Below are 24,981 nucleotides of genomic sequence, written 5' to 3'. Positions count from 1 at the left end.
ACCCAGGCAGTCAGGTTTTGAGGCCTTTACCTTTCAGCTAGAACACAGAAGCCTTAAGGAGCAGCACCGAATGATTCCATACAGACATGGACAAGCGTGGCTTGACCTTAAGACCACCTTAACCCCACAGCACAGATACGTGACCTTCAGTGTTTCCTTTGTGTCATCCACAGAACACCCGTAGTGGGAAAAGAAGCTTGGGAGTCATAAAGAAATCCATATCCATTTATTTTCCAGCAACATCCCATACAAAAGCAGTAGAAACATCAACTGCATTCAGCAGAAAGTCTGTACAGTGTTATCATTTACAAGTTTTACATTTAAAAACCAGCAAATTAAAAAGAATCGGTTATTTTCCCCAGACATTTTTTGCTCTTGTCTGTATTAACAAGTAACTCACCACTATTTACAAGTTCCAAATGCAGGTTATAGTATTTTTAAAGTAACATTACTGCTACCTACGTCTTTCCATATTGACGCTTCATATTAAGTACTTTCTTCCCAGTTGTTTCAAAAACATTTTTGTAAATGAAAACAATCTGTGGTTTGTTGGGTGGTTTTTTTTTTGTTGTTGTTTCTTTGCTTTTATAAACTAAGGCAGCCAAAACTGAAGTAACTGCAACAGACAAATGTGCTGATCAGCAACATGCTTCTGCTATCACCTGCATTACATCCAGGCAGATCTTTGCAGTAGGGACAGAAGGAGAAGCAAAATGACATATGTATGATGAAAAACCTTTCCCTGCTCTGCTCTGGATCTGCTGGTGAAACACTGGAATTAAGGATAACAAAGGGAAAATAAAATGGCAAGATCTTGCCCCATTGTCTGTAATTCCTTGAGGGTTGCATTGCCTTCAGCTGTTATTTTATAAAGTTTTGTTAAAAAAAATATTAAAAAAATATCTGATATACATAAATTAAAAGGTAAAAAGAAGCCACACTGTTGAATTCAGACATAAGTTTGGTCCAGACAACAGGTAGACCAACCACAGCTTCACTTTTTAACTTTGCTTAAGATTTCTTGCTATTGACAGGTGGAAAACGCTCAACTGATGAATCAATCTAATGCCTCAGATTTCAAACAAACTTGCTCTAAAATGATTTGCACAGAACTATTTAACTCACAGTATTTAAATCTTTAAGAGGCTCGCTCAAACATGCTTCCAAGTCAAATTCGCCTTCTGCTTGATAGTCAATGTGTCTAACTTTGGTGGGAGTGCCAGAACAGGTATCCTGGAATACAAAGTCAGTTAAAAAACAGGAGTTAAATGCAGGTTTATTGATGCAATAATTCACATTATCTTCTTCTGCAGTTCATTTAGGCCACTTTGTAACAGAGGCTTACAAACTCTTCTTTAAAGGCCATACAAAAACCTAAGGCTGGTCTTAAGACTGACAACATTCAAATGAAAGCTTCTGTCCATTCATGCACTTTCTATTGTTCAGTCCCTGAATATAGCAGATTATGGAATCTCTCATGTGTTCAGGCCATTCAGAATCATAGAATCATAGAATTACCCAGGTTGGAAAAGACCTTGAAGATCATCAAGTCCAACCGCAGCCTAACCAGTACCCTAACTCTAACAACCCTCTGCTAAATCATATCCCTGAGCACCACATCCAAATGGCTCTTAAACACAACCAAGGGATGGCAAATTCAACCAACCTCCCTGGGGAGCCTATTCCAGTACTTAACTACCCTTTCTGTAAAGAAATTCTTCCTAATATCCAACCTAAACTTGCCCTGGTGCAACTTGAGGCCATTTCCCCTCATCCTGTCACTTGTCACTAGTGAGAAGAGACCGCCCCACAGGTTATTCAGGTTGTAATTCTAATGACTGGACAGATTATTAGCAAATATTTATGCAAATAAGAGGTTTTCTTACATAATTATCTTGACAGCTCGTTTGAGATTCTGTAGAATTGCTTCCTATGGATTCTGTCTCCATCTCACCGAGGTCAACAGGACTACTGCGAAACAATTAGAAAGCATACACATCTTAGAGCAAATCATAACTTTCAGTAGGAATCCATGGGTGCACTTGTGAATAACAGTTAAACTTCAACAGTACCTAGAGTTGATTTTACAAGTATTTCTCTACTCCACTCAAGAAACAAGAATATACCACTGTTCTTGAACCAGTAAGCGAGAAGGTTGTAAGGCATGTCCCAGCACACTGTATTGGTCTGAGCTCAGAGAACTGCCAGTCAATCAGAACTCCACAGTACTGCTTCTAATCCAGATTGCTCTGCAAAAACCAGCCTGTCTTACTGGCATGATTTTTCCCTTTAAAGAGCACTGTGGTATCGACTCTGATTTCATCCACTGGAGATTCATTTTAGAAGCAAAGGCTGCAATGCCATTCCTACCAAGTACATACTGAAAGCTATTTCATATCACTGAGAAAGAACTGAGTAACACTCAAGAGCACTAACCATGGACTTGTCTCATAAATGGCCACGCTGTTTTAATGTATCTATTATATATATCTTAAATATATCTATTTATTTAGAATATTCCACACGTACATTTCTTGCAGATCACATCCTTCTTCGGTCGGTGGATCCCAGGAATGCAACGCAACTTTCCACAGCTTTATTTGTTGGTCCCACGACCTACGGCTGTACTTCTTAAATTTATTTGGAGTTCTGGGATGAACTCCTGGTATACGATGGCATCTATTCAGACATGGGGAAGATAAATTAATGCTTTCCACACAGACTTATCATACAGATGAAAAAATTATGACAGTGCTGTAGACTGCTTGAAAGGCACATTATAACCATTCAACCCAGGAAATCTATTCCATAAGAACTACTTGAAAGGCACATTATAACCATTCAACCCAGGAAATCTATTCCATAAGAACTACTGCCCAATTGTAGCACTCTGCTGAAAGGCTGGTATCCACATATGAACACTTAGTTTTTCTTTCTTTGGGTCAAGTGGGGAAAAAAGAGATAATCTTAGATCTAAAAACTTAAGCGTGCAGTTTCCTATATTCCAAATATATGTTCCAGACTTCAGAACGACCACACTCTATTTTGCCTTTTACTTTACCAACAAGAAAACTGACTGCAAAAAAAAAAAGCACTTTCGGTTCTTCAAGTCGATCAGCACAACCAAAAGAACTTTCATTTCTGCAGCATGAAAAAGCTTGAAGGGGAACTGCTCATGCACAGAGTAGCTGTGAAACGTAGAAATCCAAGACCCATTTCAGAGCTTGTTTCATTTAACTGATTTAATTTGTAAATGCCTTTTATTTCAGTGTGTTTAGTGTGTTCGTGTGCTTAGAAAGAACAAGTTGGGACCTACATTTGAACATTTAGTTTTCCAGAAGCTCAAGCATCTTACCTAGGAACTTCTTTGATGTATCTGTCATAGGCAATTGTGTTTTTCCCATAGTTTATCTGTTTTTGTCTTCTCATCAAAACCACCTCATCCGTCTCAAGTTCTACTGTTACAGTGGATTCCTTTGAATCGGAACTGTAAGGACAGAATGTTATAAATTCGGGAGCAATAGAAAATGAGCGATACCCAAAAAGCAAACTCAGATATATAAGAGTCAAAAGAAACACGTGAAGTGTTTTCAAATGGATGCTTGAGATGTGAATGAATTTAAATGTGGGGGAGAGCTAAAATGTACTACTTCAACTTGGGGCTTCTCAAAAGCAACACCATGTTTGAAAAGTCAAATCCAATCCATTGCAAGGATTTTCTTCAGCTAAGCTAGAAACTTACCTTCCTGAAGAGGACTTCCTTTCTCTTGAAAACTCATTTACCAGGAGTTTTCTTCTGTATCTGCAAGAGTTCAAGTCGATATTAAGAACATACACAGAGAGAACAGATTTGGCTGCACTGTGACAGCTCAGTGAGTTTTAACTCAAGGCAACAGACTTAAAGAAATCCACCTATACACTGTAAATACTTTCCACTGTGAAGCAGACGCTTCACTTTTCCCCTAAGAACTAAAGAACACAACACATCCAAGGACTTCCTCTTCCTGAATCTACTATAAAAAGATCTTTAAACAGAGAAGATACTGAAAAACAGTAAATAATAAGAAGGGACATTGAAATGAATGTGGATATGTTTCTTCCAAAAGGGAGAGATTTAGAGACATACGTGCCCCCAGTGTGCTACGTTACTCCTGCAGGAGTTAAGCTGGTCTGAAAAGCAGAACTCCAAGGCTAAGACTGAACTCCAGTCTTTATCATAGACTAAGACTGAGTCACAATCTGAGTCTGACTGGATAGCGAAGCCACTTCCCCTCCATTCCCCACTTCATCTCAAGCCCCCACGGGTACCTTGCAATTTCTTTGTTAACGTTGGTTCTCATCTCATCTTCTTCCACTGCAGTTGCCCAGTCTAAACACCGGGAAAGGGGACCAGGGCCTTCTGGTGTTGTAAAACTGAAAGGAATAAAACAATAAGTTTAGGGGAAATGGTTTTAAGTTGAAAAAGGGAAGATTTAGGTTGGATGTTGGGGAAGTTTCTTCACTAGGAGAGTGGTAGGCCTGGAACAGGCTGCCCAGGGAGGTTGTGGATGCCCATCCTTGGAGTGTTCAAGACCAGGTTGGACGGGCCCTGGGCAGCCTGATCTAGTAAAGAGGTGTATGTTTGGTGGCCTGCCAGGCAGGGGGGTTGGAACTACATGATGCCTTGAGGTCCCTTCCACCTGGCCTCATTCTGTGATTCTGTGAAGTTCTTCTATTGTATTTTACCCTTTCCCCACTATCTGCAACTTGCCAGTTTGATGCTTTCAGGTACAGAACTCACAATGGTTAAGATCTTGTGTGATTCTATGGAAGTGTCAGCATTAATAATAATTGGAGTAATAACTTCAATATAGCCTGTTCAAAAGATTCAAAACTGGGAAGGGATATTCAAGGTCAGGTTGGATGTGGCTCTGGGCAGCCTGGTCTGCTGGTTGGTAACCCTGCACACAGCAGGGGGTTGGAACTGGATGATTATTGTGATCCTTTTCAACCCAGGCCGTTCTATGATTCTTATATCTCCTCCTAATCATCAGAGCTGCTGCCTCCATCAACTGAGGCCTTGACGGGAGGGAATCCCATCCAACCGCTGTTACCTGGGAGCAGAGCCACCTCTCACAGCCTCCTCTCACGGAGCTCCAACCCGAACCTCCCCAGGCACAACTGGGTCCCTCCAACCGCCGCCTCTTTCTCTCACCTGTCGGCCCTGCTGTCCGAGGGTCCTTGCTCCGTCTCTCCGAACACCGCCTCGCCTCCATCGCTTTGTTTCTTCCTCTTCCCGTCCGCTCCTCGTTTCCTTCCCTGTGACCATCGAGGTGGCGGCTGTGGGCTGCCACAAGAGAAGCGTTTCCTCAGCGACCCGCCCGCCCCACAGAGCGCAACATGGCGGCCCCTCACTGAGGGCAACACGGCCCCACAGGGATCGGGGGCAGCGCTCCGAGCCCTCCGCCCGCCCTACCTGCTCCTGGCCGTGTCGTGGGGGTTCCTGTGGCGGAAGGACATTGTGTGGGGTCCTCAGGGTGGAGAGACGGATGGAAGGACGGACAGACGGATGGAAGGTCGGACGGACAGAGGATGCCGTGCGGAACTGCCGCCTCACCGCCCGGCTCTTCGCATCTCCCGCCAGCCCGGCCGGCCCCGCCCCCGACAGGCCGCACCACAGCGCCAGGTGCGGGGGGGGAGAGAAACAGGAGAGGGGAGAGCGGACACTGAGGAGACTCTTCAGCCCAGTCGTTCCTTTAGCACGGAGTAACGGCCGGTCAATCCGCCTCGGGACGCGCTCGGAACCGTGACACGTGAGACAACGGGACGCGAATTCCTCCCTTTATCCCCCCCCCCCCCCGGCCCAGTGCGATGGTTCGGCCCGGCCCGGCCCCGCTGTGGCGGGAGATCGGAGCGCGGCTCAGCGTTTTGGCGCGCTCCATCTGCCCGCAGCCACCAACGGCAGCGCCAGAGCTGAGGGACCCACCGACCCCAAAACAGCATGAAGTAAATAGAAAGACAACCAGACCCACGTAGTGCTTAACTATGGGGACAGGCTGAGGGAGCTGGGTTTGTTCAAGCCTGGAAAGAGAAGGTTGCGGGGTGACCTCATTGCAAGCCTTTCAATACCTGAAGGGAACTTACTCCAGGAGGGGAGTAAACTCTTGGAAAGGGCTGAAAATAGCAGACACGGGGAAATGGTTTTAAGTTAAAAGAGGGAAGATTTAGGTTGGATGTTTAGGGGGAAGTTCTTCACTAGGAGAGTGGTTTAGGCCCTGGAACAGGCTGCCCAGGGAGGTTGTGGATGCCCGTCCTTGGAGGTGTTCAAGGCCAGGTTGGACGGGCCCTGGGCAACCTGATCTAGTAAAGGTGTATGTTTGGTGGCCCTGCCAGGCAGGGGGGTTGGAACTACATGATCCTTGAGGTCCCTTCCAACCCGGGTCATTCTGTGATTCTTTTATAACAAAGCATTAACAAGCAGACCAAGAAGCATTTTGAAAGGTTAAAGACTTTAATTCCTCTGCACAAAGACAATATACCAAAACCAAAAACCACTCTCGTATTTATAATCATCATAAAACACACGGAAGCATGCAGACTGGATCAGCAGTGCTCTTAAATAGTGCTTCAGAAGGTGCTGTATAGATTTGTTCCCTGTATACACATGCCATGCTGTGGTATGTGACTGAGCTACTTTGCACTGGGACTCCACTGAACCTTATACATAAGCATATATAGATGAGTCCCAGCTGCTGCAGGAAATAGAACAAGCCTCACCAACCTGCAGGCAGCCTCCATTCAGCCCTCAATGGTGGGAGCTTGACCTATTTGACTTGTAAGTACCACAGGCCTCACCCTCTTCCTATGTCTGGGCAAGCACACAGCCAGGAGGACATTCTTAGTACTGAGCAGCAGCTGCCACCAATCCTAATACACTCCTATTAAAGCAGCAGCACATGTTCCCCTACATATTGAGTCTTTTCTTCATTGGGAACTAGCAAACTTGCTATACATAACCACTGTAGTAAACTTCTATACGCTTGACAGGCTTTGGTGAAGGCAAGGTAATGCTCCAGTTCACTGCAGTAATGCTGTATACAGTCAAGTTTTCTTGATGCCTTGGACAAGTGTGAAGCGTATCTGAAAACCTCCAAGTAGCACAGAAGTTCTACAAAACTCACTTGAAAAAAAATCTAAGCAACAACTTGAAGTGATGCTTTGGAAGGGACTGGAAGTAGTTTCCACGTTAGCAGCTTAATGCTTCAGCACAACAGTGGGTGTCTGGCCTTGGGAGTGCACTGCCAGTCCCACAAGGTCACTGTGCATCATCTCAAGGCCACAGTTCCTGCAGTGGCCTTATGAAGTGCCAACTAACAGTGGCAGAGCTGAACCACTGCAGAAAGACAATTAACAGCTCTAACAAATGTATGTATCCCACCACGTAAGTCAAAGTCTGTTGTGATAACAAATTTTATCTGACACATAGTTCTCATCTAAACTCCATTGGAGTCACAGCCCTCACTTCAATGTTTGGAGCACAGCACTAGAAAAGTGAAACAAGGGAGAATCAGTTTAACCAGGACACCCCACGGCCAAGCAGCTCCAAACCTGCAAATACTGCTGCTTCTCATTCATTTCCTGTAACAAGAGCAGCCACTGACCTCATCATCTTACCCCCTTTAGCAATATAGGCCACAATGCAACGTACATCAAAGTGAAATCCAGGTATTCAGATCGCGTGGCTGTTTATAAGGTCTCATCCCCCCAAAGAGAAAGTGCTGATTGTGATCATCTCCCTTTCTCCCTTCTCATTTAGGCAGATGCCTGTGTAATATGTATTACCTCAGAGAATGGAAAATAAGCCAAAGAGATGATCATGAAAAGCTAAAAGCAATTTGCTTTTAGCAACTGAAGAGAAAACAGGAATTATCTACATTCTTTTGAAGCAGTTCTCCAGGCTGGATACACAATTCTGGTCCAGTAAAGAAAACAGAGTTTAACTCCATGATTCAGCAGGAAGCATTCTTCACTCTGATTCAATATCATACCAATTCACCAGCAAAATGTTAGTTTGCTTTAAGCAGCATCATCTCCAAATGGCAACAGCAAGACCCAACAATGCAAGGAGCCTTGAGAACATGATGCACGTCATCTGTCAACATAGGTCAAGTAGAAACGTCCTCACAAAAGCTTTAAGGAACATCCATCATCATCTTAGCAAAATCTGGATAAAATCAGAGGTTTTATACTCGAGGCAGAGCTTGGAGAAGACAGTTTATCCTTAAAGATCTGGAGAAGCCTAAACAAAGAGACAAACAGTGTTTTCTAAATACAACATATCTAGTCATTAATGACAAAATATTTACTCTCTTAAGCTGCGATGCTACACAAGAAACAAATGGAACAGACCTGAACTTAAAGCATAGTGTAAAAGATTAAGTCATAATGCCCACAGTAATGAATAACACTTTGAGAATATAACTTACAGTAAAAACAGAGTATTGCACATCTACATTACCTCTTTTCCAACCCCTTATATCATCTTCACATAAACACTGTTGTTAATTCACACATTTCTTTTAATTCTAATTATCAAAATTGTGCCAGGGCAAGTTTAGGTTGGATGTTAGGAAGAACTTCTTTACAGAAAGGGTAGTTAGGTACTGGAATATGCTCCCCAGGGAGGTGGTTGAATCGCCATCCCTGGTTGTGTTTAAGAGCCGTTTGGATGTGGTGCTCAGGGATATGATTTAGTGTAGGGTTTTTAGAGTTAGGGTACTGGTTAGGCTGCGGTTGGACTTGATGATCTTCAAGGTCTTTTCCAACCTGGGTGATTCTATGATTCTAAATCCTGATATGTGTTTTATTTTCTTTTTCCTTTGAAAACCAAGCATACTTTGAACAGGATAGACACGTAACTGCAAAGCTAAGAAGTACTGACTGACTATCCCAGAAGACCAGAAAGGTTCTCAAATTCCATTACAGACACATGCTTTTTTTCACCTGTGAGTTTCACCTTGTGTTGACTGCATAAATGCTGACTGTAAATCTCTTCCTCGTTCAGTGCAGAACTCAGGAGACCGCACCAGTCGTCCAAGGTTTGATCTGCTGATTTCAGACTATATCCTACTCTTCAAATCATTTTCTGTCGCGGGAGAAAGTCCTCCTTCAATATTTCTATATACAAAGACAGACTGAATATTTGCAAATATTAAATTAGCGCTTTAGGAAAATATCACTTTAAGGCTTAGTTATATTTAAAGGACTTACAAGCATTTGAGCCAATAGAATAAATGCTATTAGAGATATCTTTTTTTGTTAGAGTTCCACCTGCCTTTTCCTCATACTACTAATGGAATACAAAACCTAAGTCGTGTAAAACCAGTTGGACACCACGTTCCAGGTAGTTTTATTATGCAGAATATTCCAGACAACACTGAAGACATTTATACCCTATTCCATATGTCATGTAGATCAACGACAATCAAATTACATGAAATACAATGTTCATAAAAGACTCAAGATAGAATCTATTCCATTAATGCACTAAAAATCTATAGTTCAAAAGAAAACTTCCAGTGAAATCTACTGCTGCATCACAGAACATTAAGAGGCAGGTGGAGGATAAAATGCATTATATGTTTTCTGGTTGAATGGATTGATATTTATATTCACCAAGCCCAGTGTGTCAGATCTTTTAAGGCACTGAATTAACTATAAGAGGACAGGATGGAATGCTAAGCATAGTAACTGAATAGAAAAACAAACTGATCTACTACAGAAGCACTGGATTCCGTTGAACAGTATGGGCTACTGAATGGGTAAAAGTTAGTTGTCACCATCAACTCACCATGGTATTTAAAGGTTTTTCCTCAATATTCTGTCTTCGGTACTTCCCCATCCCCTTTCAGGGTACTCTGACTGATGTCCTTTGAATAAACTGCTACAAAGCTTAAGCCTACAAATAAAAATCCATACGTTTTCCTTCTGTATCTCTATTTCAGTTCAAAATGACTAAGTAGCTGAATTGCAATAATCTTTTAATATCAAATACAGCGTGTGTTGTACTGTAAAAAACTATAACAAGAGAACTTTAAGGAGAGATTTTTACCACACACCACATGAATTAGTGACTGAGACATCCCTAAGAATGACAATAAAAAGCTCATTACAATAAAATTTGATTTGGAATATGGCAGTAACACAGGCATGCTTCTAATTTAACATATTGAAAAGCCTGATTGACAGGCTGTGTTTTATACCTCTCCAGCTGGCAGTCTGAGTCTCTGCAAGTTTTGCTATCAGGCAGAAAGATGCTGGCGTTGTTCTGATTGTTCCACCCTGAAGAACAACTGGTGGGAATGGGGTCACTGCATAAAAAAGAAGTAACTGTCATTGCAACTGTCAGCTCCAAAACCGTTTTGCTTCTGAAGAGAGAGTTTTCAGCTCCTGGCTATTGCAAGAGAGAAGAAAGTAACAACCAAAGGGCCCAATTCTGCTAAGTGCCATTGTTTTCCATTAGACAGCAGGGGGAAGGGGTTTAGCATTTTGCAGCTTCAAGGTAAAAGCAGCAGATGGGGAATCACACTGGTAAAAGCCAGCTAAATTCTAAGAACAAAAATAACCAAACATACTACGTGCTGCAAAGAACACAAACAAAACAGTATTAAACTATGAAGGGAAAACAAGATTAAAAGAAACAAGGACAACATCCCTGCACAAGCAATTAACAGAGATCACCATTATGGGATTTACCTTTTTATTCCTATGTTGTGCTGTACTGTCATTACTTCATCATTTTCACCAAATTTTTCCCAATCGGAACACTTGGTCAAAGCTTCTTGATGTCCCGATTCTGTAAGACTAGAAAGAAAATGAAAAGGTTGGAAACCATGAAGCTATGGAGCTTTATCTCAGTTTCTCTTAATTCTTCAGATGATAAGGGAGCTAAGTAAAGAAAAAACACCTGTATTCATATTTTTACTGGGGCTACTGAGAAGAGTCTATAATCTCCTCAGAAGTTGGATCATTTCACTTTACTTGTGGTTGTGACGTATCTTTGAGTTATGCCACACTATTCTTTACTTTCAGAGGGCTGGAGCACCTCTCCTATGAGGAAAGGTTGAGGGAACTGGGATTGTTTAGCTTGGAGAAGATCTGATCTGGTGATATGATTCACCTGATCAAGTGGATATGAGATCAAGTGCCCAGCAGCCCTGGAACTTGATGACCCTTCAGGTCTCTTCCAACACAAGCCATTCTATGACTCTATGATTTGCTCCCAAGTAACCAATGTTGTATCCCAAGTGTTGTATCCTCTGACAATGAAGCTTCGTCAGCCTTGCAATAACACATGCAATTACACAGCTTATTTATTCCAGCATGACTTCCTGTCCTTATTAAATCATACACGTTTTTAAAGAATATTAAAGCTATTAGGAAGTGGAGGGAAATATCAGTTATACTCCCAGAGTCAGTTTGTAATATGAATTACAGCATCACTTTATACCACATGCAGAATCACTTCGTACCTTCCCAGTGCACGGTACATATGCACACAATGGCTTTTGCCCTTTGAAACCACAGAGGAGTCAGGACTGTTTCGTTTTCTGCGTTTCCATACTGGTGAAGAATCAGGAGAACAGGGACTACAAAAATAAGATGTAGATTTTACACCACAAAGTGTTTTTCATCTGCATTCAAATGAAGTTTAGTAACCATTCCACTGTATTCTGAAAGCAGATCCAAGTCACAATCATACAATGAACTTCATTGAGCTTGGAAGCAAAACTATTTTCAGCACATATAACCTGCAAAGTATCTCAGTAGGCAAGTAAGTGCATAAAGTGCTTTCCTTTTGCTCTCCCTGCACAATACTGTTAATAAACAATAAAAAAGGACACTGCTTTCTTTTGCTATTAACTACGAAGTCCTGTAATGGTGCTAATTTTTCCTGCATTCAGTTGTCTGTAATAGAGATGGACTCCATTCTACAATGTAAATGCTGCTCAGCATTAACTGTTCCCCTCATCAGACTTCTACAAAATTAATAAATACAACCTGACAGCAGCAGTGTGTATTTAGTCATTGCAGTAAGTTAATAACAGAAGTTACAGCTCATACCTCTCTGACGTATAGTCTGTCTGGATGCACTGATCTTCACACTGAATTCTGTATTGCTTCTCATCCAATAGAGTGGAGCCAGAATCATCATGATCTTTATAGAACCATTCTTGGGAACTGCCTGAGGGTTCTGTACTCCTAGAAACACACCAAAAAAACCCCACCTGGATTTAAAATACTACTCAAGTAGCTTAATGCTCTAAAAAGAAAACAGTTAAGCTGCACTGGTTAATAGTTAACCTCAAATAACATACATATAGCGCAAACACCTGCAGCTTTCACTGCAGTTCAAACACAGCATAGCTAAAAACTGTACTGCATTTACAGTGCTAACAGAAGTATATTATCTCTTCCCTATTTACTAGTCCAAAACTTTCAGGTGGTGTGAGTGAAGCTTTGTTACAGAAGTTCATAAGTATGCGAAGCTTAAAACATGCAGGGAAAGACAGTGAATTACTGCAGACAGATTGAACTCCTTCCACGTTTCCTACAGGAAATAAATTCAGACTAAATAAAATACTGTCTTGAAGATTAATAGAATTCAAAGTGGAAAAAAGGTTTTTAAGTGATTCCTCCCATTTCTGAGCCTGACATTTATTTTTCCCCCTGCCCTCTTCACTCCCAGTTAGTATTGCCCTAACAGTTCTGTGCCATAAGAGATGTGCTGACTGATTCACCAATACATACACTGGCTGCATATCCCAGGTTTCCTCAGTAGGAGGATCCCACGCATGCAGTGCTATCTTCCACAGCCTGATTTGCTGGTCCCAGGATCTACGGCTGTATTTCTTAAACTTGTTTGGTGTTCTAGGATGAACTCCTGGTATTCGTTGATTCCTGTAAATTCAAAGTAACACTTAGATTTCAAGACATGACTTTTGTCCTTCAAAAAAATCCTGCCCATCAGATAAAGCAAGCATCAGTAATTTAATAAATTGCTTTCCTATTGTTTAGCACCTAAACTGAAACAGGCACGCTCTAAAGCACTGTTTACAACAGACAGAAGATATAATACATTTCAGACTGGATAGTCATCCAGTCTAGCAAGGATGTCAAAGCACTGTGTTTTGGATTTATGCTTAAACAGTGCTGGTAAGACACTAATATTTTGACTGCTGTTGAAGGTTGCTTCAAGGCTTTCTGATCTAACCTCACTTTGCTGAGCTCCCTCCCGCAGCCATTAAGTTGAAGGCAGGCAAGAAGCTGGGTTGAAAAAAGCAGAATTCCATATTATATAACATGATACTTAGCTATAAAAAAATAATTAATATGTAGAAGGGGAGTCATCTTACAAAGCAAGCACTGCTCAGAGCATGGCAGGGTATCAGCCTGCTTGTGAGAGGCAATAAATGACTGACTGCCTTTGCACCCACCACCTTCCCTGCTCCCTTCACCTATTAAAATTTCACAGATACAACCATGGTGCCGTGAAACACCTGTGATAATTTACAATACTTGCTGTGGATTTTTCCTCACTGCAGATGAAATGCTAAGTCACAGCTTGAATCAAAGACTGAGCACCTGGTGGGAAGTCAGGGCCAACCCAGGGGGGCTCAGGCGTACACAGTGTACCTGAGTGACCAGAAGGGATGGAGATAGAATCCACCCCTCCCCAGACCTTATAAAAGGGTTGACAGTGGAGATAAGAGCATCTCTCACTGGAAATCCCTGCCTATGAGAGGCCTTCTGAAGGTCACTGGCTCTTCTCCTTCATTTCTGTGTCTGCTGCTGCATTTTGGCATGTTCTCATTTGCTGTAGCCAAAGCCTTTCCTATTATAGTACTTTCCTTCCCATTATAGCATTACAGTCTTCTTATTTTATCTTTCAGCTTTTGGTCAAGAGGAAGCTTACAGAGCTCCCTGCATTGCTTGGCAATACCCACAAGTGAATTTTAGAGGCAGAACCCACAGAAAGCTGGGCAACTTTAAGCAGCAAGTCATTAAAAATAAAGTAAAAACAACACCTCTATAAAACAATCCCCAAAACAACAAACACAGACGTACATTCATGTATTACTGCTGAACAGCTCCTGAATTCCAATAGGTCTACAGTAAGCAGAGGGGGCAGACTGTGAAGTCTTCATTTAAGTTCTAAAATTCACAGACTTTAACACCTGAGCAAGAATGACTGAAAGCATGAAGTCCAAATTCTCATTTCAGTTAGTTACTGACTTATCACTGAAAACTGGTTACCAATATTTAAATGCAAGGCTTAATTCATTCCTCACTGAAGCACCATTTCTTGTAATCAATTAACGTTGTATTGGCCTAGCAGCAGTCATCAGAAAGGTCAAAGGAAAAAGATTGATACCAAATTTAAAGCATGTTTGCTACTGTAGGAACAGCAATACACAAATACAGTGTTTAACTATAAAATTTCCTTAACTAAATAACTCCTATGCTAAAAAAAGTCCAGCTTCTTTTTGAGGAAGATGAACTAAAGCTGTGTGTCAGCCTGCAGGTACATCAAGGAAAAGAAAGTTCATCTGGAAACATGCAATACAGTGCAACTTACTTAGGAACTTCTTTAATGTATCTGTCATAAGCAAGTGTGTTCTTTCCAAAATTGATCTGTTTCTGTCTTCTCCTCAGAACCACTTCATCTGTTTCCCTTTCAGATGGGGCAGCAGAATCATTTGAAACGCAGCTTAAAAACAAAAGTTAGAACAAAGCTGAAAAGCACCTTAATGGCTTTACAACAAGTCATATAAAAACAAAACCGCAGGTGCTCAGACAGTAGAAGTAATGTTTACTTCCAACAGTTCACAGAGCTGGAAATCGTGCTGATCAAAGCAACCATTACAACCAATGAGGTTTCTAAGTTTATGCAGTCGTTCAGATTTGTAACAAGTAAACATACGCTTGAGCTGCCTTATTATAAGGTTACAGATAGAACCACTACAGGGAAATAAAGCAGCACATGGTTATTTACACACACCTGTAGGAAACTGTTACTCCATAAAAATGGATAACATAAAGGCTTGAATGATTTCATGGCTGTTTCTCTTTGTAAGCCTAGAAAGTTGCTTTTTCTTTTTCCTTTCACAATTTTGTGTTATGGAAAGCTGCAATGAATACACAATTTAAAACCCAAAAGAAAGAGTTAGAAATCACCACATAAAAAGCTTTGGAGATGAAACTTCTCATTGCTTTTCTTTCCTTTAGGTTTCCTCAGGCCTGACATGAGACAGCCTGGTTACATTTCAAATCTTCGTTAATGTACATGAAGTAGCTGAAGATCACAAAACAGTAATTTAATTAATCATTCAATACCTACTTTGTCATTTTTTTGGTAGATGTCCTCATTGTTTTCCCTTCTTCAATTCCACCTTCCCAGTTGGGGCAACTAGAAAGAGGCCTAGAATCTCCTGGTGTGAGAGAGCTGGAAAATAAGGAAGTTTCATGAGCTTTTGTTGCTTATAACATAAACTTCAGCAGAGGACAAACACAGCTTCCATCACAACTGTAACTCCCTGAGAGAACTTCTACCCCATTTCAGTTCAAATTCAAACAAATCATTTTAGCTTAATTCACCTTCTGAATTGATAATTCACTTTACTTGGTCGGATAAGGAAACAGTCACAAGAAGAACTTTACATCAGAGCACAGACTTGACAGTCTCTTACCTGTACCAGCTCAGCCACTGCAAATACTTCCTTGTACTGCAGCTCCATCAAAGAAGACAATAAATGGCACTACATGATTTAAACAGACCTCCAATGTATTCCTTACCTCTCCAGCCAGTGGTTTAAATGGCCATATTGATATCTGCCGAATGCCAAAGAACCTGAATCATTCCAGCTTCTACATTTCTGCTCTTGATGCCAACACTGCGGATGCTGCACAGAACTGGAAAACAAGCATTTTCATCAGGACTCACATCATTAGGAGTCGTTCAATGCTGACTTCCAAAACCATATATAAGCATCATCATTTATAGTTACAAAATGCTGATTGTTTTGGTATAGAGGTATGTGACTTTGTGCCGAGCTACTCACTCAGGCAACAGGAACTCAGAAAACATGTTAGGCAATGCAATTACTGCAAAAGTTTGCTGAGTTCTCCTTGCCTTCCTACACAGTTCTGGCAGCTCTGTTGTCTTAGAAGGTTGCTCGCTATGTACAGTAGCTTCACAGCACCTAATGACACCAGACCTGGCTCACAGGGCAAGAAATGCAATGGTAAAGGACGCAGCGGGCAATGCCCTACGGACAGGACGTAGGACCACAGCACACACCCGGCTCTCCTTGGCAGCACTCACCTGCGCAGCCCTCCCGGCTCCCCGCTGCCGACACGGCCCCGCTCCGCTCCGAACATGGCTGGGCTTAACACCGCCACAGCCGCCGCCGAACATGGCTGCAGACCCGGGGCACTGAGCAAGCGCGGCTCCACCTTCATGGCGTCTCTTTCCGGGTTGGGAGGTGAGAGCTTTTAGTGGCCGCTTGTTTGTGTGAGAAAAGATGTTTAAATGTTTGATGATAGAAGCTAAAACATATAACGTACAAGAATCAAACTACACGCACTTCAAAATCATAGTGCATATATTTAATAAAATCGATCAAATTAGGAATGGTATATATTTCGCAACTAGAAAATACTTTAAAGCATCCTCATATAAGCCATATAAGCTCATATAGGCTATATAAGCTCATATAGGCCATATGTAAGCTCATATAGGCCATGAAGTTCATATAGGCTCTATAAGCTCATATAGGCCGTATAAGTTCATATAAGCCATATAAGTTCATATAGGCCATATAAACTCATATAGGCCATATAAGCTCATAGGCCATATAAGCTCATATAGGCTCATATAGGCCATATAAGCTCATATAGGCTATATAAACTCATATAGGCTCTATAAGCTCATATAGGCTCTATAAGCTCATATAGGCCATATAAACTCATATAGGCTCTATAAGCTCATATAGGCTCTATAAGCTCATATAGGCCATATAAGCTCATATAGGCTATATAAGCTCATATAAGCCTTCTGAATGCAGACTAGTAGAGTATCATCTAGTAATAACCAATGAAATCCAGGCGTGTAGTATGGGAGGGGTAAAAGTGACCCACAACACCTGCAGGTAACCCTCTACATTCAGGTTATAGCAGGAAAACTTATCTATAAGTTATCTATACTTATCTATAAGGGATACATTTCACTTCTGGTGAATTATAGGATAACAAATGACCTGTGCTCACAAACTTGTTGTGGTTTTGCCTTCTATTCTCTCTACGTGGTGGAGCTTTTGAACAAGTTCATTCTGTAACGCGGCCTTTTAAACTTCGGATGCATTCCAGAGTACTATGAGAACTTAAACATAGAAAAACATGCTGATTTTAAGGAATATAAGCCAGACACTATTATTAACATCATTCATCATTTTATTTTGGTAATTATTACTAAGTTGAGGCACTTCTGTGGAAAGAGCACAACCATCAAAAGGTTCAAGAGTATTTATAAAGACTGTTACTTTGTTTTACTGTCATGTTGGCAAAAGAAATAAGATGTAAAAGCAAAGTTCCACTGGAATAAAAACTTCAATTCGAAGATGATAGATTTCTCTAAAGAAAAACCGTTCTGCACAAGCAATTGGGAATCTAAAGCTTTTACTCTGTGTGAAATCACGGGCAACTGACTCTTTAATAAGAATATTTGCAATTACATTTGTTATAATCTGGTCTTTATGATCTTCATAGATCTTTAAAATAAATATTTTTATTCCAAACAGAAAAAGAGATGTACGAGTTGAATGACTGTCGGTGACAAAGCCCAAAATTATGCATTTCCTTCTATAACTCTTTCAATTACTACATCCTTTCTATCTGTGCCATATTACGCAAACTTAAGTAAACAGGTTTTTTTGTTAAGTCTACTGTATATAGTGAGGAGGTGCATAGCAGACAACACCATCCGGCCCTGTAAGACTCTTCTAAAGGTTAAATAACGTGCTGCCAGCAATTCCTGCTCAAAGCAATCTTTCTTCTCAAGGCAATCTAGATGTGCCTGTTAAGCACTGCCATGCCACTTGTGCTTTTGATTTACAATCAAGATCCTCCTGATTATGGGAAGTATCAGGGCTTTCATTCTCCTAGGCCGAAGCATTAAAATACACCTTTCTTATCATCTGGCCAACTTGTTTCTATAAGTTACTGCCCCATAAGAAAAACAACCTGGGCAAACAAACATTTGCATCTCAGCCAATGCAGTGCACAGAGCAACATAGAAACTCACACATTCACCAGCAGATTGAAGCTCTTCATCGAGAAGTGTGCGAAGTAACTGTTCATTGAAGTGTCTGATGGATAGATAAAATGGTAAGCATTGCACTGAGGTCCAGGAGAATGGCTCTTTAAATGTATGGAAAATGCTTTGATTTGAATTCACATATTATTTGGATGCACGCTGCATCTGGAAGTATGCACCAAAAGGCTTTGAAGTAGTTGACCATTCTTTCAGGTAATTTAGATAATTCAGATATTTGAAATGTAGGAAAAAAATCCATCACCTAGAAAACACTAAAACCCTAAGCAATGTAGTATGTAATACTACAATGTAGATGTAATACTGCACAGCAATAGCAAGTAAGCACGGCACAGTTCTAAATCCTTCTGTTTGAAATAAATATGTCCATCAAAAACTAAACTGGAGGCAGACAAATGGAATAAAAGGTCCCTGTGGAAATTATATATGTTCAGGAATTCAACTCCTTTGTCTAGAGAAACCAGTCCCCTTTATAATGGAGGGAACCAGCAGGAGAACAAGTGGTATTCTTGTTTAGTGAACACTTGCAAAGATGAATAAGAACTTTGCAGATGGACTAAAGAACAAAGTCTAACAGAAGTAATTTTCTCAGTTAGCCCTTTATGAAAGAGTCAGAAATACCTATGTTAAAAAGAGAACAGTACTGCAAACATGGATGGGATGATTTTATACCATCCAAGACACAGAAAGCAAAGTTTTACTAAAAAACTGACACCTGATGACTAAAAATCAAAGACAAAAGGTAAAAACTGAGAAGAACTGAGAAGATGTACATCTGTTTTCAATGTTGGAAAATAAAGCTCTGTAGCTTGCACTTCCACGTAATGCAAAGTCTAAGAAACAATGAAAATGGGCCTTTTGACCACTATGAATTACATCCAAATGTAAAAAGTTACAACATACCCAAGTGTTATTCATCGTATTATGCAAACATCTAAAATGCAAAATTTGGCTCTGCAAGTTGGACAAGGCACGTGGCTTGACAGCCAGGTCTCTGGGTGCTGCTGGTCCTGTCGGCTGGCAAACCATTTGCCCATGCAGGTGAGGCACCACATTGGACGACAGTAGCATTGCTGACATTCGCCTTCATTTGGCTCTTGGCAGTTCTTGATGAGCTTGATGTTTGCAATAGTCTGCATGCATCCTATGCATGGCTCCAGCTCCTAAAAGAGAAAAATGTCACAAGTATGAGCTGCAAAGAATGGCTTCTGTTCTTGCTCTCTAAAAGGCTTTTGGAAAATGATCTTCACAGAAGCTTAACAGGAATCCGAGTTGGATAAAACCTCAAGGCAGAACTGCCTCCAATCAGGTTCACCAAGGACAAAATGCTTAGAATCATAGAACCATTAAGATTGGAAAAGATCTCTAAGATCATCTAGTCCAGCTATCAGTCCATCCCTATCACACCCCCTAACCGTGTCCTCAGTGCCACATATAAATGTTGCTTGAACATCTCCAGGGATGGTGACTCCAGCACCTCCCTGGGCAATCTGTTCCTCATATCCAACCTGAACCTCCTCTGGCACAATGTGAATTCATTACCTCTCATCCTATTGCTGTCACCTGGGAGAAGATGCTGACCCCCATCTCATTACAACCTCCTTTCACAGAGTTACAGTGAGCAACAAGGTCTCCTTTGAGCCACCCCTTCTCCAGAAGGAAAAAAATCCCAGTTCCCTCATCTGTTCCTTGTAAGAACTGCAATACTAATCAGATCCCCAGAAATATTACTGAAGGAAGGACTCCATGTCCTTATTTACAATTAAAGCAAGTCCCAGTTAAGAGTTATTAATTTATTACAGAGGATCCAGCAAAACTGGGCTGTCTAGAAAAGCAAGCTGTTCAAAGCCCAGTTACTCCAGCGCTCCATAAACTCCCTGGAAATGCAACCTCACCATGTCCAAATGTTTTAAAGTTTTACAGAAACAACTTCTGCTGTGCTATTTCTCATGTCTCAAAAGTATGATATTCACAATCCAGTTCACTTTCTAGAGAAGAAACAGAAGCAGCAGCTCCATCTACGTTCATTACATGTTCAATGGAACGGAAGGTGAACTCGAAGTAAACAAAGTTACCGATTACAATAACAACAGGCTCAGCTATATTGTAAAATAAATGATTACAGTCTCACGTGGATAGAAAGTCTCACCTGAGTGCTTGGAACAGAGTATGTCTGGTTCATTTCCACCAGAGACGTAAAGGTTTCTAGAAATAAATCACTAAGGCTTTGATGGATCACAACATTAGCTGCATTGCTGATGGGAGCACGAAGCTTCTCTCGGAGCTCCCCATACTCTGTGGAGTTCAGCCTTGAAAAAGAAAAGATGGAATTAAAAGTTACCTCAATTATCCATTCAAAAACCTTGACAGTATCCAACTGTTGTTCTGGGTTTGTTTTGTCTGGGTTTTTTTTTTTTTTGTTGCTTGTATTTTATCCCTGATATCTCTTAGAACACGCAGTTCTCCTGCCTGGATCCCAACCAGTATATATAAGCATGTTCAGGCTTCATGTCCAATCAGTCAATTCAATAGCATGAGCAAAAGTACATATATCGTGAATTATTGATAAAATACTGCATGCACAGTTTCTGTCCACCAATGTCTGTTTCTTTGTAAGTTAAATATAAGGTACATATATAGTAACATGTAGTTAACTGTAGTATATTAACCCCCAAGGACAGAAATTGTTATTGTACCATGAGACATGTATCATGTATTGATACAGCACATGCAAGTATCAGAAGAAAGTCGATACTAATTTCTGATTCTCTGATACATTTATAGATTAAAACTGAAACTTCACACAGGCTACAAATGGCTGCTGAATGTGACTTATGCTCTGATTTCAGGTAGCAAAAGGCTGTGCTTCATACTAGCTTGTTGTGTGAAGTCTCCCTGAGTCCCACAGACCTCACATGGCATGAGACCTTGTACAGATCCTGTAGTGACACACTACTGTTGTTACCCTTCAAAACACAACACTTTGAACTCCCCAGCTTTGTGTGCCCACTCATTAAGCAGCTTTTATAGAGAAGCCCTGGGAACACTGCCCTAAAATACCTCAGTCTTTCTGCCCCAGCTCAGTGCCTGCAGCACAGCACAATGCAACGCTCATCTTTAATTCCTGGTGGTCTCCACTGTTTTATCTGCTGAAACAGAGTTTGCTGACTGCGAAAATAACACAGACCTTTGTACCCAGATAAAGAACCCTCACTGAGCACAGAGGGAAATGTGTTACATTGCTACATGCTCTGCCTACACAGAAGCATTTTTCTTTCAGAAACATCCCTATTTCTGATTCTGGAAATACACAATGGTTCTACGTTCTTAAAAAGTGAATTTTGTCCAATGGCACTTTAAACGCTTTATGATTGCATTCCAGTGCTACTTTTGATTAATCTTCTTACAAGAACTTCTAAAAACTCTTCTTGATGCTGTTCTCGTTAACCACAACATTTGGGGGTTTGGAACTGTGGAGGATCTCATGCTTTTCCCAGTACGATGGGATGATTCTTCTCTTATCACTAAGAGAAGAAGATAATTAGCTGTTTAATATTTATCTGGTACTCTCACAGGTCTATAGAAGTCTCTTAGGATCCTGTAATGCTTACCTTAACCCTGCAGTTTGAGCATACCAGCCAATTTCTGACACCTCATCTCTATGCCTTCCTCATGCTTGCCAGGAGCCATCTGTCCACCTACAAGCCTGCCTGCTTTTCATTACCTGGTAAATAAAGGCTGCTGACATTTACAACAACAGACACTCAAATACCTTTCCAAACATAACTGCGGGAGCACAAACTCCCTTTCATGACATAAGAACAAGGCAGATTTTAGCACCATTCCAGCATTGAGGATTTCTGTAGAACTTGTACTTTTGTTCAGCTACTGCTAAAAAAAATAGCTGAGGCCCTTGGAAAACAAAGCCTAATTGTTCATAGCTTGTTTACTATGATTTACTGCTATTAGAACTCATCAATCAGAAATGGGTTGGAATTACTTCCTAGTTTTAAGGGCAGCTGACTTGCAGAAGGTCAGCGTGAATTCTTTGGAGCAATGACAAAGTCAGGAGCCTTGTGCAAAGGGAGGGGTAAAAATATGAGTGAACAACAGCCCAGTTTAGACATATCACTATTACTCCACCACTTAAATCTGAGACCGAAGACTTGAAGATTCTTTCTCTATTGCTTCTTATTGCTCTCTTCCAGCATCTACTTCTCACTGAAGTTTATCCAGCTACTACTTGCATCTAGCACAATCCTTTTCCTAAGGGAGGACCAAACAGGGAAGTCCCTCTGTTTCTGTTTAACCACTGTGCATTTATTATTATGGGCACATGAATCTTCCTAAACCTTTTTTTCACTGCACTGCATGGTAGAACTGTGCATACAGCATCTCTGAGCACCAGGCGGGGAGAGAGAGACTCAAGGAGCTTCCAGATTTGCCCCCAAAAACACCATCATATATCACATATATGTCATAATTGCAAAGTGTTATTTTGTTTTACCGGATATCAAACGCCTTCACATAGGGATTAACGCTGGCAACACGGATGGTGAGGAACTGCACGGGCATGTTTGAGTCTGGTGTGAGTTCATGCTGTCTGGAGTCTGTCACAGTCAAATGAATGTCCTGCTGCTGGGCGACGTGTAGGCAATAGGTGGTCACCTTGATCACCCACGTGTCTGTAACAATCACCCTCGCTCCTGGGGCTCCGGTGGCAAACTTGTCAATTCTCCTAAACTCTGTATTGATGGAAGAAGCCACTGCCCTCCAACCTGATTGTGGTAGAGCATAAACAGCGAGCGTCCGGGCCAATGGGTGGTTATTCCAACCCTTCCGTGACCAGTAATATGCCAGAGTGCTGCTGACTGCTGGAAGGAGAACGGCAAAGAAGAAGAAAGTTTTCCATTCTTTTGAAGCCAGGTAGAAAAAACAAAGGTGTTTCTCAGGTGCAGCGAAGCACATACCAAGGTAATAACCTGCAGGGAGAAGGAAACAATTAAGAGCAATGACTTCAACCATTAAAGGAAAAGAAGTGTGAGAAGCAGCCAAGGTCCCTCAGCATAGGAGGTCATGGCAGCTACAGCTTCTCACAGCAAGCAGAGGGGCAGCTCTGAGTTCTGCTCTCTGTGACAGCAACATGGCCTGAGGGAACAGCATGGAAGCTTGTGCCAGCGGGAGGGCAGACGTTGGGCGGTCAGGGAACGGGTCTGCACCAGAGGGTTGGTGGGCATGGAATGGGCTGCACAGGGCAGTGGGAACTCAAGCTGCTGGAACTCAGGAATCACAGAATCACAGAATGAGCCGGGTTGGAAGGGACCTCAAGGATCATGTAGTTCCAACCCCCCTGCCTGGCAGGCCACCAAACATACACCTTTACTAGATCAGGTTGCCCAGGGCCCCGTCCAACCTGGTCTTGAACACCTCCAAGGACGGGGCATCCACAACCTCCCTGGGCAGCCGTGTTCCAGGGCCTAACCACTCTCCTAGTGAAGAACTTCCCCCTAACATCCAACCTAAAATCTTCCCTCTTTTAACTTAACCATTTCCCCGTGTCCTGCTATTTTCAGCCCTTTCCAAGAGTTTACTCCCCTCCTGGGTGTATGGACAGCACATACGTTCTGATTTGGGTGAACGGTGGGACTTAGTGGCCTTTTCAACCTAAATAACCCTATGATTTTGAAGTGGTTTCACATGGAGCCAAAAGTGGGATTCAAACCTTATGAGTCCAAGTCGCAATGTTCTATTTCTCTAATTTTAAGTACACCAATCAACACAGACCCCTGGTTAATCCAATTTTAAGTACACCAATCAATGGTTAACCCCTGGTTAACCCATCCAGTGTGCTCACTGATGTGCATCTGGTACAAGTACAAAGTACTATTCAGTACTTCATATCCTGTCACTGATTTCTACCTGAAACACCAAAGGAAGCGGATTCGAGCTTCCAAGCTAAGTAAAACATGATTCCTTTACAACTCCACGTTCTGGCCACAAAGATAAGCGTGTATAACACAAAGAACCCTGTCTATCAGTGCACAGCATCCCACCCCAAGTCCCATCGCTCACCGAGGGGCAGCACGGAGTGAACCAGCAAAGTGCCGGTGCTTCTCCTCAGGTGATACTGCACGAAGGCCGCGTCCTCGCTGCCCAGCCAAGAGGCCAGCAGGCTTTGAACCGTCAGCCCGGCCGATCGCACCTCATCGGGAGGGAAGACGAAACAGACGGCGAACACCAGGTAAGCCAACGTGAAGGTCACAGCCGGGCTCTCCATCCTGCTCCACAGGGGCCCGGCCCGGCTTGGCACCGCGCAGCTCACTGGGAGCGGTAGTTCCACCCCCAGCCTTCCCTTCTAGCCTCGAATTATATCCTAAAATGGCTTAGTTTGGAAAGGAACCTCAAAATATCATCTCGTTCCAAGTCCCTGCTCATGGGTAGGGTCATCAAACATCGAATATGGAGACTTTGTGAGGGTTTTATTGCGTTTATTTACTTATTTTCCACATTGAACCAGTCGGCGCTTCTCTGAGGGCGGGTCTAAAGGAGGAGGCGCCTCCAACCCCCCCCCAAGCTCAGCCCGCCGCCACAGCACAGCCCCGCTCCTATTG

At 41.9% G+C, this 24,981-nt stretch overlaps 3 protein-coding genes across 5 annotated transcripts; all 3 read right to left on the bottom strand.

Annotated features, from left to right (window-relative positions):
• Window positions 1-204: 204 nt before the first annotated feature.
• LOC107314066 (histone RNA hairpin-binding protein) lies at window positions 205-5,798 on the bottom strand. Its single transcript, XM_015862944.2, has 8 exons — window positions 5,456-5,798; window positions 5,195-5,326; window positions 4,309-4,413; window positions 3,743-3,802; window positions 3,356-3,487; window positions 2,530-2,679; window positions 1,887-1,971; window positions 205-1,233 (listed from the first exon to the last, which is right to left on the bottom strand). Exons 1-8 carry the CDS (start codon window positions 5,497-5,499, stop codon window positions 1,117-1,119), a joined length of 825 nt encoding a protein of 274 aa, XP_015718430.1. The 5' UTR covers window positions 5,500-5,798; the 3' UTR covers window positions 205-1,116.
• A 671-nt stretch (window positions 5,799-6,469) lies between these two features.
• On the bottom strand, window positions 6,470-16,695 carry LOC107314039. 3 transcript variants are annotated; one of them, XM_015862908.2, is made up of 12 exons: window positions 16,364-16,695; window positions 15,835-15,951; window positions 15,380-15,484; window positions 14,618-14,749; window positions 12,790-12,939; window positions 12,103-12,240; window positions 11,511-11,627; window positions 10,735-10,842; window positions 10,242-10,349; window positions 9,830-9,937; window positions 8,983-9,156; window positions 6,470-8,278 (listed from the first exon to the last, which is right to left on the bottom strand). In XM_015862908.2, the coding sequence occupies exons 1-10, from the start codon at window positions 16,498-16,500 to the stop codon at window positions 9,838-9,840; spliced, it is 1,212 nt and encodes a 403-aa protein (XP_015718394.1). In that variant the 5' UTR covers window positions 16,501-16,695; the 3' UTR covers window positions 6,470-8,278; window positions 8,983-9,156; window positions 9,830-9,837. The 3 variants fall into 3 exon arrangements, with proteins under 3 accessions (XP_015718394.1, XP_015718392.1, XP_015718393.1); XM_015862906.2 differs by having other exon boundaries at window positions 8,983-9,173; window positions 16,364-16,694; XM_015862907.2 differs by having other exon boundaries at window positions 8,996-9,173; window positions 16,364-16,694.
• A 777-nt stretch (window positions 16,696-17,472) lies between these two features.
• TMEM129 (transmembrane protein 129) lies at window positions 17,473-24,877 on the bottom strand. The gene is made up of 4 exons (XM_015862711.2): window positions 24,443-24,877; window positions 22,878-23,352; window positions 20,520-20,679; window positions 17,473-19,533 (listed from the first exon to the last, which is right to left on the bottom strand). The coding sequence occupies exons 1-4, from the start codon at window positions 24,645-24,647 to the stop codon at window positions 19,285-19,287; spliced, it is 1,089 nt and encodes a 362-aa protein (XP_015718197.1). The 5' UTR covers window positions 24,648-24,877; the 3' UTR covers window positions 17,473-19,284.
• Window positions 24,878-24,981: the final 104 nt, after the last annotated feature.

The sequence above is a fragment of the Coturnix japonica genome, chromosome 4 (genome assembly GCF_001577835.2).
Source record: "Coturnix japonica isolate 7356 chromosome 4, Coturnix japonica 2.1, whole genome shotgun sequence".
NCBI lineage: Eukaryota > Metazoa > Chordata > Aves > Galliformes > Phasianidae > Coturnix > Coturnix japonica.
Note: the sequence above shows the minus strand (reverse complement) of the source record. Positions and strands in the feature narration are given on the sequence as shown.

Bases quoted from the DNA above. Each gene is read 5' to 3' on its own strand.
- LOC107314039 (XM_015862908.2), bottom strand. From the start codon at position 16,500: ATGAAGGTGGAGCCGCGCTTGCTCAGTGCCCCGGGTCTGCAGCCATGT. The intron at 11,628-12,102 runs GTATGAGCTGTA...TTATTTTTGTAG, and splicing joins ACAGACTATACGTCAGAGAG to TCCCTGTTCTCCTGATTCTT. The intron at 9,938-10,241 runs GTATAAAACACA...TTTTATTTGTAG, and splicing joins TCAGACTGCCAGCTGGAGAG to GCTTAAGCTTTGTAGCAGTT.
- TMEM129 (XM_015862711.2), bottom strand. From the start codon at position 24,647: ATGGAGAGCCCGGCTGTGACCTTCACGTTGGCTTACCTGGTGTTCGCC. The intron at 23,353-24,442 runs GTGAGCGATGGG...TTCTCCCTGCAG, and splicing joins TCACTCCGTGCTGCCCCTCG to GTTATTACCTTGGTATGTGC. The intron at 19,534-20,519 runs GTGAGACTTTCT...TTTCTCTTTTAG, and splicing joins ACTCTGTTCCAAGCACTCAG to GAGCTGGAGCCATGCATAGG.
- LOC107314066 (XM_015862944.2), bottom strand. From the start codon at position 5,499: ATGTCCTTCCGCCACAGGAACCCCCACGACACGGCCAGGAGCAG. The intron at 4,414-5,194 runs GTGAGAGAAAGA...TATTCCTTTCAG, and splicing joins TCGGACAGCAGGGCCGACAG to TTTTACAACACCAGAAGGCC. The intron at 1,234-1,886 runs GTAAGAAAACCT...TTTGTATTCCAG, and splicing joins CGAGCTGTCAAGATAATTAT to GATACCTGTTCTGGCACTCC.